We start from the raw sequence: 18,519 nt of genomic DNA on the forward strand, positions 1-18,519 counted from the left end.
GAGAGAGAGAGAGAGAGAAAGAGAGAGAGAGAGAGAGAAAGAGAGAGAGAGAGAGAGAGAGAAAGAAAGAGAGAAAGAAAGAAAGAAAGAAAGAAAGAAAGAAAGAAAGAAAGAAAGAAAGAAAGAGAGGGAGGGAAGAAAGAACTCAAGTACACTTGGGCATCATGTCACACACTTACAATCTCATCACTTGTGAGGCAGAGGCAAGGGGATGGCTGACAAGTTCAAAGCTAGCCTGGTCTATACAGAAAGTTCTAGGCTAGTATGGTCTATATAGCAAGTTCAAGGTCAGCCTAGTATACATAGTGAGACCATGTTTCCAGAAAGATAGAAGAGAGAGAGGTGTGGGGGGAGGGGAAGGGACAGAGACGGGAGGGAGGGAAAGAAAAGAAGGAAAGTGCCATGCTCACTATGTCAGAGGTTATCTCATACCTAGAATATTAGAAGACCTGAAGACAACAGTCAACTCTCCAGAATATGAACACAGAAAGACGTGATGCACTACCCAACATCATGCTTCCACTTAAACCAGATCTGTCCCTCTGTGGTTTCTACAGCTATGACATAAAGAAGAAAATCTGCTGTGGGATGGTCTGTATGTCAAATTGCTCTGATTGGTCAATAAATAAAACACTGATTGGCCAGTGGCTAGGCAGGAAGTATAGGCGGAACTAATAGAGGAGAAAAGAAAGAACAGGAAGGTGGAAGGAGTCACTGCCAGCCACCACCATGACAAGCAGCATGTGAAGATGCCAGTAAACCACGAGCCATGTGGCAAGGTATAGATTTATGGAAATGGATTAATTTAAGCTATAAGAACAGTTAGCAAGAAGCCTGCCATGGCCATACAGTTTGTAAGCAATATAAGTCTCTGTGTTTACTTGGTTGGGTCTGAGCAGCTGTGGGACTGGCGGGTGACAAAGATTTGTCCTGACTGTGGGCAAGGCAGGAAAATTCTAGCTACAAAAATCTGTACCACGGGTGCTTTTGAACGGCCCTTCTCTGGGTCTTGGCTAGCATCTAAATGCTCCTAAAATTCATCTCTCTCTAACTCATTTGTAAACATGCTTTTCACAAATGCCACCAAGAAAGACTTTAAAGGTATTCCCAAAGGGGCTGGAGAGTGAGCGCAGCAGTTCAGAGCACCTATTACAGAGATCTGAGTTTGTCTCCCAGCACCCACATTGTGTGACTCACAGGATCATGCCTTCTTCTGAACTCCTTAAGTACCTGCACTCACAAGTACACAGCCACATACGCATACTGATGATTAAAAATTAAAGAAATCTTTTTAAAGGTATTCACAAAGACATAATCCTGTTGAGGTCTGGCCACGCAATCTTATAAATCAGCACTGGGAGGACACAGCTGGCTGTGGACATCAGCCATTGCCCACAGTACTATTTACACAGTGCCACATTCACAGGTGCATAATAAGCCATGGGTTATCCTGCCTTCCCACTGCATTCCTCTGGGTATTTGCATGGAATCTTTTCTGTCTTGGACTGACTCTCCTTCAGAAGCCCTAAAAAGGCTGAAGGCCACAGGTCACTGCCAGGAGTGAGGAAGTTGTCCCTGGAAACTCGGCCTCTGTTCTGACCAGCCCCAGCCCTTGGCTGTGAGGCTCTCACTCCAGAACCTTCTCCTCTAGCCTCCCTTAGCTTTCCCCCTTCCCTCCTATAACAAAACCTTACTTGTATTTTTCTTCTGGAAGATTCCAAGTCTCCCACATAAATAGGCTTCCCTGTTACTTAAGATGCATTTATTTTTCTTAATTTTCAAACTCTAATATTTCTCTCTGCCCTATTTTATTTATAGCTGCAGTTATAGAGTTACCTTTAAAAGAAGAGAAGGAGGAGATGAAGACAATGTGGATGATGCTGTAAAAGCTAAGGCAGATCCAGGCTGGATGGTGGTGCCTGCAATCCCAGCCCTGGATGATGATGTAAAAGCTAAGGCAGATCCAGGCTGGGTGGTGGTGCCTGCAATCCCAGCCCTGGATGATGATGTAAAAGCTAAGGCAGATCCAGGCTGGGTGGTGGTGCCTGCAATCCAGCACCGGATGATGATGTAAAAGCTAAGGCAGATCCAGGCTGGGTGGTGGTGCCTGCAATCCCAGCCCTGAATGATGATGTAAAAGCTAAGGCAGATCCAGGCTGGGTGGCCTGCAATCCCAGCCCTGGATGATGATGTAAAAGCTAAGGCAGATCCAGGCTGGGTGGCCTGCAATCCCAGCACTGGATGATGATGTAAAAGCTAAGGCAGATCCAGGCTGGGAGGCGGTGTCTGCAATCCAGCACTGGATGATGATGTAAAAGCTAAGGCAGATCCAGGCTGGGTGGTGGTGCCTGCAATCCCAGCCCTGGATGATGATGTAAAAGCTAAGGCAGATCCAGGCTGGGTGGCCTGCAATCCCAGCACTGGATGATGATGTAAAAGCTAAGGCAGATCCAGGCTGGGAGGCGGTGTCTGCAATCCAGCACTGGATGATGATGTAAAAGCTAAGGCAGATCCAGGCTGGGTGGTGGTGCCTGCAATCCCAGCCCTGGATGATGATGTAAAAGCTAAGGCAGATCCAGGCTGGGTGGTGGTGCCTGCAATCCAGCACCGGATGATGATGTAAAAGCTAAGGCAGATCCAGGCTGGGTGGTGGTGTCTGCAATCCCAGCCCTGAATGATGATGTAAAAGCTAAGGCAGATCCAGGCTGGGTGGCCTGCAATCCCAGCACTGGATGATGATGTAAAAGCTAAGGCAGAGACAGGCTAGGAGGTGGTGCCTGCAATCCCAGTCCTGGATGATGATGTAAAAGCTAAGGCAGATCCAGGCTGGGTGGCCTGCAATCCCAGTCCTGGATGATGATGTAAAAGCTAAGGCAGATCCAGGCTGAGTGGCCTGCAATCCCAGCCCTGGATGATGATGTAAAAGCTAAGGCAGAGACAGGCTAGGAGGTGGTGCCTGCAATCCCAGCCCTGGATGATGATGTAAAAGCTAAGGCAGAGCCAGGCTGGGAGGTGGTGCCTGCAATCCCAGCACCGGATGATGATGTAAAAGCTAAGGCAGATCCAGGCTGGGTGGCGGTGCCTGCAATCCCAGCACTGGGCTGATTCTGTGCGGCCACCTTTGTTACTGTTGTTTTTGGCCTCTGCCTAGGATTACAGGCTTGTCACCACACTCAGCCTGGCAAAGCCAATGCAGGAGAGTCATGAGTTCAAAGGCAGCCTGGACCACATAGTGATAATGTGTCTTTTAAAAAAGGAAAAGGATGAAAGTGGAAGGAATAGAGGAACAAAGATAGTGATGAGGAAAAGGCGAAAAAACAAAAAAGAAAATCGTCCTTGGGAATGGGCGCTTTATTAATATAGAGATTGTCATAAAACTTAACAACAGACCAAGTGTATCCATAGGGCTGACATAAATCCTGTCTCCCGACACCAGTGTCATAAACGGCGATACTATATTTGGAATTCGATGTGTATATTTGAATGTGAGTATGACTGATGGTCTAGGAATTCACAGCCCTCCAAAACACTGACCCAAACCACTTGTCTAAGGGGGCAGTTCTCCCACCCTGCCTGCCCTGTCTGGAATACATTTCTGGCTGGAAATGGTGGAGATGGGGAATTTTCCTTTCTCCCTTCTGCTCTGAGGGGGCTGAGTAAACAGACTGAGTGATAACTTCAACCAAAAATACCACTTAGTTGAGAAAGTTGCAAAGTCACAGGAAACTTAAAGCCAGATTTGCCGTGGGGTAGAGTTGGCACAACCCGTCCGATCTGGTTTTCTTCCGTGACAATGTGGCCACTCCTTTTAGACAAGCGTGAGGCAGCTCAGCTCCTTGACAGCCTCAGCTCCACGGGCAACTGCAGACCTATAGTTGGTTATTTTTACAACCCCTGGTTCCAACACCAAAACATAAACAAAAACAAAATGGGACGATTATCCAACAAATGTAGAAAAATGTGGCTGAAAAAATAAATAAAATTGAAGGTAAAATCCCTGTAGGAGCAAGCACAAAAATGCTGAATATTTAAGTTAATAAACCAGAATGGTTGCACATCAACCACTCTAAAGGGAAGGGGGGGGTCTGTGTTTTTAGCGCTCATATGTAAATAAATGCACCCGGTCATTGACTGTAATCTCATTTCTGATGGCCACATGTGATTTCAGCGGGGAGCTGTGCATGAGGAAAGAGTACTGCTCTTAAATGCTGATCCAACTGAACTGTGCTGCCATGCTATCCATGGAGCATTTTTATTCAGACATCACACAGCCAAATACAATGACAAGTCCACATCCTCACCGTCTATGGAGAACAAGGCCAGGCAGACTAGATCAAGCTGGAATTAAACTGAAATATTGCATTATCCCCCTCGAAGTCCATTGCTTCATTCTGCTTACTCGTCCCCAACAGTGGTCACAAGAGTTCCCCCTTACACTGCAGAGCACACTGCTCCTCACATACAAAGGCAGCATCTGCTGTCCATGCCCTTGAATCTGGGCAAAGCCTGTGTGACGGTTTGAACAGGAGTAGCCCCCAAAGACTCATGTGTTTGAATGCTTGGCCCACAGGGAGTGGCACTATTAGGAGGTGTTGCTTTGGTAGAGTAGGTGCGGCCTTGTTGGAGGAAGTGTGTCATTGGAGAGGCAGGCTTTGAGATCTCATATATGTTCAAGCTACGCCTAGTGTGGCAGTCTCCTTCTGCTGTCTGCAGATCAAGATGTAGAACTCTCAGCTCATTCTCCAGCACATATCTGCCTGGATATCACCATACTTCCTGCCATGATGATAATGGACTAAACCTCTGAAACTGTAAGCCAGCCCCAATTAAATGTTTTCCTTCATAAGAGCTACTGTGGTCATGGTGTCTCTTCACAGCAATAAAACTCTAACAAAGGCAGCCTGCAACTCCCATGGAATTCCAGGGCATACAGTTACAGGTTAAGTTTGAGCAGAATCTAGTGGCTTCCATTTTCATGCGCATGGGAGGGAGATCCAGAACCTCTGCATAAAGAGGCTGACTTTGTTTCTGGGAGATCGTGCAGAAAGGCCACCAATGGAGGACAGTCGGAGACCACAGGAAGTGAGCTGAGGAACTCAGTCAACACTCTACATGAGCCCATCCAAGCCAGCCAGCCAGCCTGAAGCCATTTGAGTCATACTACATTAGAGATATGGGGTTCCAACATGCCACCAAGAGATAGCCCCAACAGATGCAACCTTGAACAAGGCCTACCAACTGAATCAGGGGCTCAGTTTTCCCATTGACAAAAACACACTTAAAGGCTTCAAGCTTAAGGGGCAGTCCCAGGCAGGAGACTACATGGGAGAGAATTAAAACCCGAGAAACCCTCACCAGAGCCAAACTTATTTCTCTCTATTTAGATAAGTCACACTAAGGTAAACAGAGTGGCAGCCCTGCACTTACACGGAAGCACCCTGCTATCACTCACCCTGACCAACAGACACTATGAGGTGCAGAGACACCTCTAAATTCCTGACCCACAGAACTGAGAAGCCATAAAGTTGTTCGAAATGACTTCTTACATAGCAAAAGACAGTCAAAACATGAATGAGAGTTGGTATCTCCTGGGAGTGGGTAGCCCAGGGTGATCTGTGTCCTGTTCTTTTCTCGGAGATGGGCCATTATGTCTTCATGTGTGAGGAATTCTCATTTCTAGGTAGATAAGAGCATTCTAAATGCCTCCTCCCCTTTGCCTCTTCACACCAACTGCTCAGTTGTACCACCTCTGTTGTGTCTAGGGCAACTGAGCCTCTTCTTCATCATCATCAAGCCCCCTGCCTTTGCTCAGACCACCATCTATTCTATCTGAACCCCACACTGCTCCTTAAACTCCCTGCCTCTGGTCTCCCTGCACTAACCACATGGCTTTCACACCACTGCTTCGGTAACACAGGGCTGATCCCGCAGCCACCCTGGAGCTTGGCTCATCTTCACAATAGTCAGGAACACGATGTTTCCGCTGACCCCTCTCTGCCCTGAATGGCATCATCTCTTTGTGCAGGCTCACAAGGTGTCAACCCTCAGACCACACTTCACAGTGCCAGTCAGATCCCTTAGCACAAACTCTGCCCGCTGTGCCCAATGACCCACCATCCCAAACACTTCAAATCCTCTTCCCCTTGTGTCTTTTTCCCTCAATCTTTCCCCGTTATGTCAAATTTCCATAACCCCTAATTTATATAATTGGCCTTACCCAGTCAGTCCATCAAAATTGATCTGAAACCTTATGCCCGGTTCCTAAGAATCCTTAGAGAAATAAAATACACGCGGCATCTACCTCCCCATCCTTGAGGGGTTCTCGGTTGTGGTGGACAGCCACCATTTTATTGTACAACCAGAGGCTGTGGAACTCTCTGAAAAGGGCCAAACAGCAAATATTTCGGTTTTTCTAGTCTGTCATGTCTGTCAGAGCTACAGCACTCAAGTGCTGCAAAGATGGGCAGGGTAACGCGCACTCAGGTGTCCGGGCTATGTGGCAATAAAACTTCCTTCTCAAACACAGCTTGGTCCACCGTCTGCAGACCAGGGAACTTTTACTATCGCATCTTTTCTGATTAATCCCTTTCCAACAGTGCTTCTGTTGGCCTGTAACAGGAGACACCTTCAACAAATGTTGAGTTGTGCCCACAGGAGAATGTTCCAGGGGAAGAAGGTGTCAAGAGGATAAAAGAAAGAAATTTACCAGCTATAAAACTTAATTTACGCCGGGCGGTGGTGGCGCACGCCTTTAATCCCAGCACTCGGGAGGCAGAGGCAGGCGGATCTCTGTGAGTTCGAGGCCAGCCTGGGCTACCAAGTGAGTTCCAGGAAAGGCTCAAAGCTACACAGAGAAACCCTGTCTCGAAAAACAAAACAAAAGAAAAAAAAAAAACAAAAAACTTAATTTAGCCGAGAAGCAACAAAATGCTAAGTTAAAAGTTTGTGAAGCCAGGTTTCCTAACTCTAGTTGATTTCCCTAGGGTAATGACTGGACCTCTACATTCTTTGTTTTTGTTTTTGTTTGTCTGCAACCTGTTCAATGTGCAAAGACGTTTAATCTCCCTCATAAGGAGTTGTGCATTAAGGGATTAATATTGTCAAAGCGCAATCATCATGGATGCACCAAAGCTTGCTATTTTAATAATAATTGCTTGATTTAATATTTAAAAATTGTCTGTGAGTTTGCAGGTAAGAAATGTTAAAAAAAAAAAAAAGAAGCAAATAATTAAATAATTCATTTTGCCAGCAAGAATGTGAGATACACATCGGCCTCCCTGAAAAGAGATATATGTTGCATAACTCTACCTAAGAAACATTTCTTACACAGAATTTGAAAACAAGAGATTCTGGATGATATAAATAATACATAATACTCTCAGCTCAGAAACTGGAAAGTGCAGAAGGTTGTGCCTGTGATAGTTAGTTCCACCTTAGTGAAAATACAGCCCTAATATTAAAATATAATACATGCACCATCCAAGGTCCCTGATGACCCTGACATCTTATGATCCTTTCTGTTCTATTAATGTCTGACTGAAGTCTCAGAAAACATTTTTATTTAACTAAGTAATAAGGTTAACCATACTTAGGATTTTTAAACTCTTACTAAAGAATATTAGAAATGTTTAATGGAATTTCACCAATATCTTAGTCATGCATCTTATATCTTAGCCCACTGACACAAGAAATCAAAACCATAACTAAAATTAATTAATGAAGAAACTTGAATATTAAAGCACTGCTCATGTTCGTCAGGAGGAATGGATTAAATGGCCCACCTTAGAGACACAGTGTGGATTAGGTGAACTACTATACAGAGAACATATATAGAGCAGTGTCTGTCAGAAACGCTATTGAAGCAACACTTCATACAGTATTATTACACAGGGTCCTGAGCCACTGTATAGAGATATGATCTTCTTACTTTATAATGCTGTGAAATGGGTACATGTTTAGTGAAAACTATACTTCACATTTTGAGTTTTGATTTCCCCCTCCCGCGAATGACCAATATATGACTCCAAGTCCTTGGCAGCATTTATCAGGGCTGAGCTCCATCAAATCAAGGCACATTGGTGCTGCAGCTGTGGCTGGTTAGCCTAACACCAGACCCTGTGCCTTCGGCTGCTTCTCTGTTAGTGGTTCTTGGTCTTCTGTAAACTATGAAGCCCCTTCCAAGCCATGCACTACACATCTCTGGTGTTCCACTCAGCTAAGTAAAGACTGGTCAATCGAGGCTTCTGGAATTAGTGATTCTTTGAGAATCATTTAATGATATTAGTGGTAAAATGCTTGTTATTTGACTCTTGCCTCTTGGACGATTTTACAAATTAGTGGGAAATGGAAATCGAGTCTAGGGGTTAGGGAGATAGCTCTCACAGTAAAATGAGGGCTTCGGTTCCATCCCTAGCACCAACTTAAAAAGCCAGACAGGCAGTGCAGACCTGTAACCCCAGCACCAGGAGGCAGAGACAGATGATTCTCTGGCGCTTACTGGACTGACTGTCAGTGTAACCTACTCAGAGAACTCCAGACCCTCGGGAGAAATTGGGCTTCAAAACATAAGGTGGATGGCTCCTGAGGAATGACACCCCAAGCAGACCTCTGGCCTCCATATACATGTCCAATACGTCCCTGTGCACCCATACACATGTTACACCCACACACACAAGAACACACACACATCCCCATACATAACCACACAAGAGACAATCACGTTTTAATAATTATGAAACAACAAATGTTCACAGACCTTTTAGGACAGGCTTGATATATTATTGATTTCAGCTTTCTCAAAGAATGCTGTTAAAGTAAGCCTATTTGCTGGGCAGTGTCTAGAATCAAAGAAATTGTTAAAATAGTTTACTTGTCTTCCAAAAAAGCATTCACATTGAAAACCAAAGCTAAAGCTCCCAGAGTGTCTTGGGTAAATTATTTGGTTTTGAATGTATATTTTAATTGTTTAGCATTTTGTTTGAGTAATTATAGGTTATAAATATAATGCTATGATTTTTTTAACAAGGGAATCTTTCAATATTATTTAAAATTCCAATTAAGTGTAAAGATAGGGCTGTACTTCCATTCACTTCCCCTCTCAAATCATGATATTGTATATGTTGACGTATGTTTTTATTCATTTACCTCATTAACAGCTTACTCATTTCTTTAAATTATCTCTTTGTCCAAAAGGCATAGATGAAAAAATCAAATAAATATTTCATCTCTTTTTATTTAAAATGTGGAATTACATAAACCTCAGCTTAAGAAAATCTGTTTTTTAAATCGTGTCCCAATCTATTAGCTTCCTCTTCTCATTAATGTGAAAATCAAAGATGCCATTGTCAGGGGCTTCCCCCATGTGTAAGGAGGAGACTGTGACTTCAGATGAGTCTTCAAGTTGTTTTTGTGAGTCAAGTGAGCTCTGAGTCAAATCCTATGTTCTCCCCATCCAATTTCGTTAAGAAAGACTTCCGTATAATTAAGAAGTTTGGAGTTTGCCATCACATAATCTACCCTGGCTGTGAACTGTTTCATATGTGTTTTTCTGGTAATAAGAACTCTGAACAATGTAAACAAATAAACAAAGACCCGAAAGAAGCATGAGAAGGGGGACAAACTTTGTAAACCACAATGGGACTCCTGTGCCTGTCAACTATAAATCTATCAACCTGTCAGCCTGTCAGCTTATCAACCTGTCAGCCTGTAAACTCATGAACCAGCAACAGGGACACAAGACTCATTCCCTGTTACTGGAGACTTGGGAAAAGAAGTTTCAGTTTAAGGAATGTTTCCCTTTGACATGAAACTGTAATATTTCCTTATTTGGGCGTTAAAGCAATAAGGCAATCATAAAGAAAGGGTGTATAACTATTGCTTTCTAACTAGAATTGATTTATTGGTGATGGTGGTGGTGGTGTTGCTGGTGGTGGCAGTACTGGTGGTGGTGGTGGTGGTGGTGTGGTGGTGGTGGTGTGTGTTACTGAGCCATCGTCCATTTTTTTTTTTTGACTAATTGCAGTATTAAAGTGTAGCCGAGAAAATTCCTATGAGCTGAAACGCAGAGTTAGGACTGCATTATTTCTCAAGTCATTTCACACATGTTAAGCAATGGCCAGACAAAAGAAAACTACTGTAGGTGTTTACTATTGGAAAACGATTTTTAAACTTGCAAACTCTGGGCCAGTGGGTCAGCTCTGTAACAGGTAAAGGTGCCTACAGCCAAGCATGTCAGCCTGAGATCAATACCCAGAACCTAATGACGGAGTAAGAGAATGGACGTCTGCAAGTTGTCCTCTGTGTACACACACACACACACACACACACACACACACACACACACACACACACTGTATTGCACACACACATATAATAAATAAGCAGAATGTAAAAATAAATAAACATGCAAATTTTCACTGGAAAAATTGAGGAAAAACATTGTTTTTGCTGAGTAAATGGAGAACACATTGATTCCATCTTTTTAAATTTTCAAAAAAAAAAATAGAGGATTTCCTGTAAAAGCAGAAATTGGCAACTTACTAAGAAAACACAGCAAAAGCTGGGAAAAAATTTTAAGGATCCTTAAATTTCCACAGTGGAACAACTTTTGCTGCCCAGTGAGAAGAGAAAAAGGGAGACAGCACCTGCCCTGGGATGCAGGGGAGAAGCCAGCTGGGGCGGCACACCTAGTGAGGGAAGCCGGGCCTGCCAGTCTGCAGAGCGAGGGAGAGGACAGGAAAAGGACACACACAGGTCTTAAGGCCAGCGTCTGTCACATCAGAGGAAAAGCCAAAGGCAACAGGACACCGTATGCCAGACATCGGTGCATGGATGCCAGCGAGGTGTCAAAAGTCATAGCCTTGGGGACTACAGACCACCTCCACTTCAGAAGCCCAGCATGTCCATCAAAGCAGCGAGCAGGTATCAGCACAGTCAGGGGTTAGTTTTGAACTAGACAACTTTAGTGAGCACACACAGAAGCTTTAAGTCACAACTGTGCAAATGCCGTGCACGGCCTGCTCTTCTGATGGTTTACGCAGCACAGCACGGCTGAAAGACCATCCTGTGAGACTAACGGCAGTGAGCAAAGAGACTTCAAAATCCGCATCAGAATGAGTAGTACGTTTAGAATCTGTAAGAAAACCTTGACCCAGCAGCTCTACCTATATTTCTTTGTGCCACAGATAAGCTTATGCACATACATGTAAGTATACAGAAAGATGTTGTTAATAGCAAAATATTTATTATAATCTCAAGAGCTGTCATTTGCGACCTATTCCACAGTATCATGGGAATCTACAAGCCAAGAGAACACATGTTAACAGATGGATACACTGAAGATGTATAAAAAGTGAAGGCCCACATTATATACAGTACATCCACATAGTAAAAAAAAAGGTGCACACATATATGTTCATATATGTGTGTGTATATAACACGCATATATGCAATGCATATGTGGCTATGTATATATATAATATATACAATAATATATAATATATGTAAAATATATAATTGAGGTATCTGAGATGTAGGAGGGAAATACTTTTAATTGTATATCCTTTAAAATTATTTTACCACATCTATACATAGAAATAGAGACAGAAAACCTTATAGATAACATAAGAACTAGGAATGCTCATAATGGCTGTTCTACTAATACTATGGGTTAAAAAAAGATTTATAAAAACTATAATCTCTCATTTATATGTACACATATGTATATGTGCATTTATGTTTGTATAGATGTGAGCAATGCCATCACAATAGATACTAAAATGATAGTATGCACCAGAATTAGAGTTTGAAAGAAAAATGCTGAGCCAAACAAAGCCCTCTTGAAACATGTTAAAATCAGCTTTTCCACCCATTTACTGAACTCTCTACCAGCCTTCTACCCAGGGCAACTGTTGTCTGATGCTTGGTCGGGATCAGTAGATTTTATTGCCAATGTTGTTGGAATTCTGGGTCTGTTTCCCACAAAGGTCAAGACAGAACTGATTCTAGCTATTTGGGGGGATCAAACAATCACAAACGTATTACCACAGCATAAGCGCTTTGCACTGATGCTCATCTGGTCCCTCGTCCAGACAAAGACTCAAAAACTGTTCCATAGACCCCACTTCTGCTTCTTGTACTGAAGCCATTCAAACACAAGATTCACTACATACACACAAAACAGCCCCCCTTCGGACGGACACACACACACACACACACACACAATACAGTGAACACCTTCATCATGACATCTGGGGCCACATAAGTTACAGACCACTCAGGGGAAAAGTACCCTGAAAATGACAAGAAACCTCAGCATATGCACTGCCTGGGGTCACTGAGCAGGTTCCTCCAAGGGAGAGAAGAGTGGCCATGAATTTCCATCCGACCACTTCTATAGAGGCTTGAACTTAATCTCGGAGACTGGTATTATTAGGAGTTTAAAAAATCTTAAAGGAACTGCATTTCCACTCTCCCTCAGCTTCCGAAACGGCCAAGCCTCAGACAGCCAACCTGTCTAATTTAAATTGCTAAAACACTAGGGTGTGGGAAGCTGGTGGTACAAGGGTTTTCCAAGTAGACACCACATCAACCCGTTTAGGGCCAGCCACAGCGACATCACTCCAGCAGTGACATGCAGAGCTCACACAGTCCAGACGCTAGTTCTCAGAAACCTTTGCCCTGCAGACTTCCAGGGAAGACTTCTGGAAGGGAGCGCACAGCCCTGATTTTCATGAGCATGACCATGCGTCTTGTCTTGGTCTCTGGAGTCTTCCTTTCCTCGCTGCTTCCCAAACAGCTGATACCCACACGGAAAGCACTTCTGCCTGCACTCTGCCGGAATTGGTATGCAGCAAAAGCAGTGGGCTTCTCCCTTTCTCTGGGTTTCAGCTCCTCCCCTTCTTCCACAAGGAGCCCTTCTCGCCTCCCCAAATCTGCCTCAACAATGGGCCAGGACTCCCTCCAGCCAGGACCCCTCCTCTGGGGCAGGAACAAGGCGATTTATCTGAACAAGCGGTGGTGACCAAGGAATCTTGGCACTTCCAGGCGGCCCCCAGGAGGTCTCACCCGGGGTCCTCTACCGGCCAGAACCCGCCCTGTCAATTGCTGTGGGTCTTAAAGTCCAAGAAGGGCGAAGCAGCTGAGCGTTTCCCTTACCCTTTCAGCGCATCGTGTCCTCCACCGCCTCTTCTCTTGGCCCGGTTGGCTCTAGTCTCCTTCAGGTTCCCAGCCTCCAGATTAGCGTCCGCCCCATGGCTCGTATAGGACGCGAGGAGCAGGGCGAACGCCAGCGCGACCTCCAGCAGCCCGCCTCGCCGCATGGTGCCGCCGGCCGCTACTCGCGCCGCCGCCGCCGCCGCCGCTGCGCCTTCCAGCGCCCCGAGCCTCCGGGGTCCCGCTGGTCCTGCTGTCCCGCCGCAGGGGTGTCCTCGCCTGGCTCCTACCGCTTTCTTTTCCCGACGCTGCTCCCGCTTCGGGCAGCCCTTGCCCTGCAACACAGACAAGTCCCCAAGGCGGGCGGGGGGGAAACACTCAGGGCTCTGGGATGCTGGAGCTCGCAGTCCCCGCCGCCGCCGCCGCCGCCGCCGCCGAGCCCAGCCCGCGCGCCGCCTGCGCGTGGCGCAGTTACTCGGATGAGCAAGGACCGTTCGATCCCAGCTGGCTATAGAGCCAGAGCCAGGCGACCGGGATCCTCGGAGCCTGCGGCCTCACGGCGCCACATACCGTGTCCCCAGGGAGCCCAAGAGTCCCGTGAGCCGGCTGCCTACACCGTCTTAATGGCACTGATTGCGCACAGTGAGGGCTGACGCTCCCCCAAACAGGGTCCTCTCCGCCCAGACACCCGGCCACAGCCACCCCCGCCAGTCCCCTGTATCCAACGTGGAGCCAGGCACCGCAGCCCCAGGTCCTGCAGCTGTCAGGCAGAGAGGGCCAGCTGCAGATGCTCGGGACAGCCCCTCACCCTGCCCGGCCTCATGCCCTAGGTGCCGCGCAAACAGCCCTCCAGCCCCCGGCTGCCGCCTGACCCCGGCAGGACCCTGTGACACCCACTGGACCAGCGGCTCGGACTCCCGGGCGGCGTTGGCTGCTCTGCTCCGCAGCTGTCCCAGCCGTGGCCGCCTGTGGCACCCACAGTCTCTGCCCCAACTCCGCGGCCCCCTCCTTTCCCACCTCTTCAAGTATCGTCCGCGCAGCGGTTTCTCGCGAGAGAAATACTTTTTTAAAAAAAAAAGAAAGAAAGAAAAAGAAAATGACACCCCCCCCACCTCCCCCATCACCACCCCACCCCCGGCCCCATCTATCCTCCCTTTCCACTCCCCTCTGCCAGCCACCGCCCGGGTCCGGGGCCTCCCTCACTTGCAGGATCAGCGCAGTGGGAGGAGGCGGAGGTGATCCAGTCCTGCCAGGCCGGGATATTCCGTCCCAGGGTGGGGAAGCGAGGGAATGGGAAGAAGTGGAGTAGCGGTTTGGACCGTTCTGCGGCTGGAGGTCTAGACCCGAGATTCCCGTGATCAGAAGCGCGGAGAGCTGTGCCACCTGCACCGAGAATGCGTGCTAGACACCTTGGCCACCGAGGCCCAGGAGGCCCTGGATGGAGAAGGGCCCTGTGGCAGTGGCCCTCGCTTAGGGGCCCAGCCTCGTGTGCCTCTGCTGTCCTGCAGGCCCCAGGCTCAGGCAGGATGTGTCACAAGGTCACGATCTCTGAGCCAACCAACAGGTTGGTGGAGGAAGGGGCTTGCCAATGTCAAGAGCCCATGAGCTGGCTCTTTGGAGCCCACTGGAGGAGTGGTTCTTCAGGGGCTCAGGGCAAGCCACTCGCCTGGGCTAAATCCAGGATGTTGCAAAAGTCTCAGTTCGGGCCTGTGATTTGGGTTTCCAGCAATCCTCTTGCCTAACCCTCAGTTAAAATTGGGGTTTCCTGGAAGAACCCTATTTTTACATGTACATGCACTATACAGAGCACAAATACACACACACACACACAGAGAGAGAGAGAGAGAGAGAGAGACAGAGAGACAGAGAGACAGAGACAGACAGAGACAGAAAGACAGACAGACAGACAGACAGACAGAAATAACCAGAATGCACAAGTACCCAAATGTCGCCTGCACTAGAGTTTAGCTGATCTGGGAACCCAATTAGGCTCTACCACAGGAGCCAGGGATTCCCAATCACCAACTGTCATGCTCTGGACAAACAGGTACCCTAAGAATGCATGCATCTTATTGAAGGGGATTTTTCTTGTTTTCAACATTGTGTCCAGATATGAGATTATAGCAATCAAGGCAACTTGATCTGCATTTCAGGATGGACCACACATTTCAGGACGGTGGCCTTACTCTAGACATGAATGGGAAGATGAAAACACTGATTAAAACTCACAATTCCTTAAATATATTGTCTGGCTTGATTAAGGTCTTACCCTCAAAAATCCTCTTAGCAGATCCATGAACCAGAGATTTGATCAGACATCCTCAGTTGAGTAAAGAATCATTCATTCAAGGGCTAGAAAATGGCTCAGCAGATCAAGCGCCAAGCCTGATGATCTGAGTTCTATCACAAGATCTACATGATGGGAGGAAAGAAAAGATTCCTGAATGTTGTCCTCTGATCAATGTACTCAGCACATTCATGCACGTGTACACACACACACACACACACACACACACACACACACACACACGCACGCGCACGCGCACGCACATGCACACACAATGAAATAAAATAACCATTCACTCAAGAAGTGGATCTGAACACCATCCATGCCACCTTATCATTGGATGAATCAGAATTACTTGCAGGTAAGCCAGGAGTTTCAGGCTCCTCAAACAGCAGGTGGGCTGCAGGGAAGGCAGGCTGGAAACAAATAATATCTCAAATGTTACATGCCAGCAAACACAGGGCATTGCTTAGAGGGCATATATGAGGGTGACTAGACCTAAGCTAGGGCTGATAGGAAAGGCGTCCCTGAGAAAAATATCATCGCATGATGACTACTTAGAGAGCAAGGATTCTGAACTATAGACACAGTAGGATCTAGGATATACACATATGTAATGTACATATAATAGGATATATATTAATTATGTATTATAGGAGATATAGATATATATAGATATAGATAGATAGATAGATAGATAGATAGATAGATAGATCATCAGATATAAGGACCCAGAGGCTCTGTTTTTTAAAGTTTGTGGTCGATCTTGACATGGATATTTTTCAAAGCTCCCCAGATACAAAGAGGTGGCACAGAGATTATTATGGGTGGGAAAGGGGTCCCAGCAGAGGAACCATGGGTTAGCAGAACCTAGGCTTCTGGAGGTCAAGGAGGATTTTGGCCTGACTCCTGTGTATCCGAGCTGTTCAGCACCCTTTCTGTGTTTCGGAAACTGCCTGTTTTCAGATGGCATGCAAGAGGCAATGTGACCCTCTCTTGGAGGCTACCACTCAGCGACATAATCGGCGGGGACAGCTGGGTGCAGGGCTCTTCAAAGGCATTTACCCTGGCAGCACAGACCAAACCCCAACAAGGGTTCCGTGTGTCTCAGGATCACCAAGTTCTCCCCCATAAGTGGAAGGCTGGCAGGGGCTGCAACAGTCAGTGTGCCTGCCTTTCACTTTCAGTTCCTCCTCCCCAGGACTTTTTCTGCAAGAGGGATCCATAAATATTCACTAAATGAGCCAGTGGGTTTGCTTTCTAGATTGCGATATGGTGGTAACTTTAAATCCTCACCCCATCCTTCCTTATTATTCTCTGTACTAGAGAGAGGATCAACACAGTTCTAGCCACTGACAGCCTTGATGGTACCTGGGGGTGCCTCAGTTATCCCACTACTTCCTTGGGAGTGAATGAAATGAATCTTCAAGTAAAACTAAGTTGGCTGATAGCCAATGTATGTATTTTATTACTTAGTTCATTATTCATTTGACCAATTTGACCACAGGCAAGCACCACCTGCTAAACACCATATCAAGTATGAGACTATATTTCCATCATTTTTCAGAACTTTCCTTTACTGAAGAAGTATCTTTAACAACTTATTTTTTAAGTATTTTCCTATAATCCCACCATTCTAACAACTAATTTACTTTTCTCCGTTTCCCACGAGTCTTTGTCTCTGCGGTACATCTGACATAGTCATAACCACGGAGTCTAGGATAGTTTTGTCTTCTGTGGAACAGAGAAGAGGATTTGCTCACACTTCAGGCTTAACCTTTGCATTTTTGCAGATGGGGGTCCCTGGGTGAGGTTCGCCTAGCCATACTTCTGGCAGAGAGCATGTACAACTGTTGAATTATGTTATTGAAATAACTTTCATTACCTCAATCCCCCAAAGCCAACAGTTCCTCTCCACCCAAAACAAAAGCTCCGTTTCCCAGTCTTCATTTCGCTTGTGTTTTCCATGAGTTCTGGGTCCCACCCTGGTATTGCTTGTCATTTTTTTTTTCTACCAGACATAACAGATACCAGCCCAACAGCAGAGGAGAATAAAGAAGAGGCCTGGCCAGCAAGAAGGGATACAACATTGGATCCATCACAAATTAAAAACACGCCCTCCCTGAGTACCACTCAACACATGTTTACTAAACACCAGCTCTGCGCCATGCCATGGTCGATCCTGCAGCTGCTGTCCCCCAAAACCCCTCCACCCAAAACCCCTCCACCCAAAACCCCTCCCAGGGTGCTTCACCTTCTCTCAGAAGAGGGAAAGGGACTCCACATCTGCAAAGTCCCCCAAAATGGCAAACAATAAGCTAAGAGGCTAAGAAAAATAAATGTCTTCAAGCATTTTATAGGCAAAAACTCAAACTGTATCTTCGGACCTTGATTGACATTTGAGTTTCCTTTAATTTTCTTAAGCAATGAAGCATTCTGTTGATCTTTTTTTCAATAATGTAAAAGTATACAGCTCACAAGTATATGAAAACAGGCATTTGGAGTGAGAGTGTCCAGTAAGCGGTTTACCAGTACCTGGCCTGTAAGACAAAGGTCAGCACAGAAAATGGCTTGAGGAATCCTCCCAAAGCTGGGTGTCACCAAAACAGGGGCCCCAGAGGAGAGAGGTGGGTGGGGTGGGATGACTAGTCTGGTCAGGAAGATTTAATGGACGAGATGGGATTTGAGTGGTGCCTTGAAAGGAGGGGTAGGGTTTGGCTGCACAGAACTGTCTTGGGAGAATATTCCAGACACACGAAAGAAGGAGGCAAAAGCAGAAAGGGAGGAAAGAGTTGGGGCCAGAGGAGACAGATGAGGTATTTTCCCATCCTTCCCTGGGACACACCCTGGGCTGAGTGTCTATGAAGGGCAGCAGGCTACTGTGGACCCGTGGGTATTGTTTCTTAAATGACTGATTAATCACACCACATGAATACTTATTATCTCCATCACTGAGAGCTGGAAGAATTGAGACCCATCTGACCTCTGTGTTCAAACTGATGGAGGGCAAACTACACTCAGTTTCCCCTGGGTTTCAATTAGTCACCTACATTAAGAAATTTTAATAGAGAATGAACTTT

General features: G+C 46.2%; 1 protein-coding gene across 1 annotated transcript in view; it reads right to left on the bottom strand.

The window, feature by feature from the left end:
• Fbn1 (fibrillin 1) overlaps positions 1 to 13,342 on the bottom strand; it is a 215,568-nt gene extending 202,226 nt beyond the window's left edge. The window contains exon 1 of the mRNA XM_059261299.1: positions 13,156 to 13,342. Coding sequence (XP_059117282.1) covers positions 13,156 to 13,319 — 164 coding nt within the window. The 5' untranslated portion in view covers positions 13,320 to 13,342. The remainder of the gene's footprint in view (positions 1 to 13,155) is intronic.
• Positions 13,343 to 18,519: the final 5,177 nt, after the last annotated feature.

Source organism: Peromyscus eremicus, chromosome 4, assembly GCF_949786415.1.
Source record: "Peromyscus eremicus chromosome 4, PerEre_H2_v1, whole genome shotgun sequence".
NCBI lineage: Eukaryota > Metazoa > Chordata > Mammalia > Rodentia > Cricetidae > Peromyscus > Peromyscus eremicus.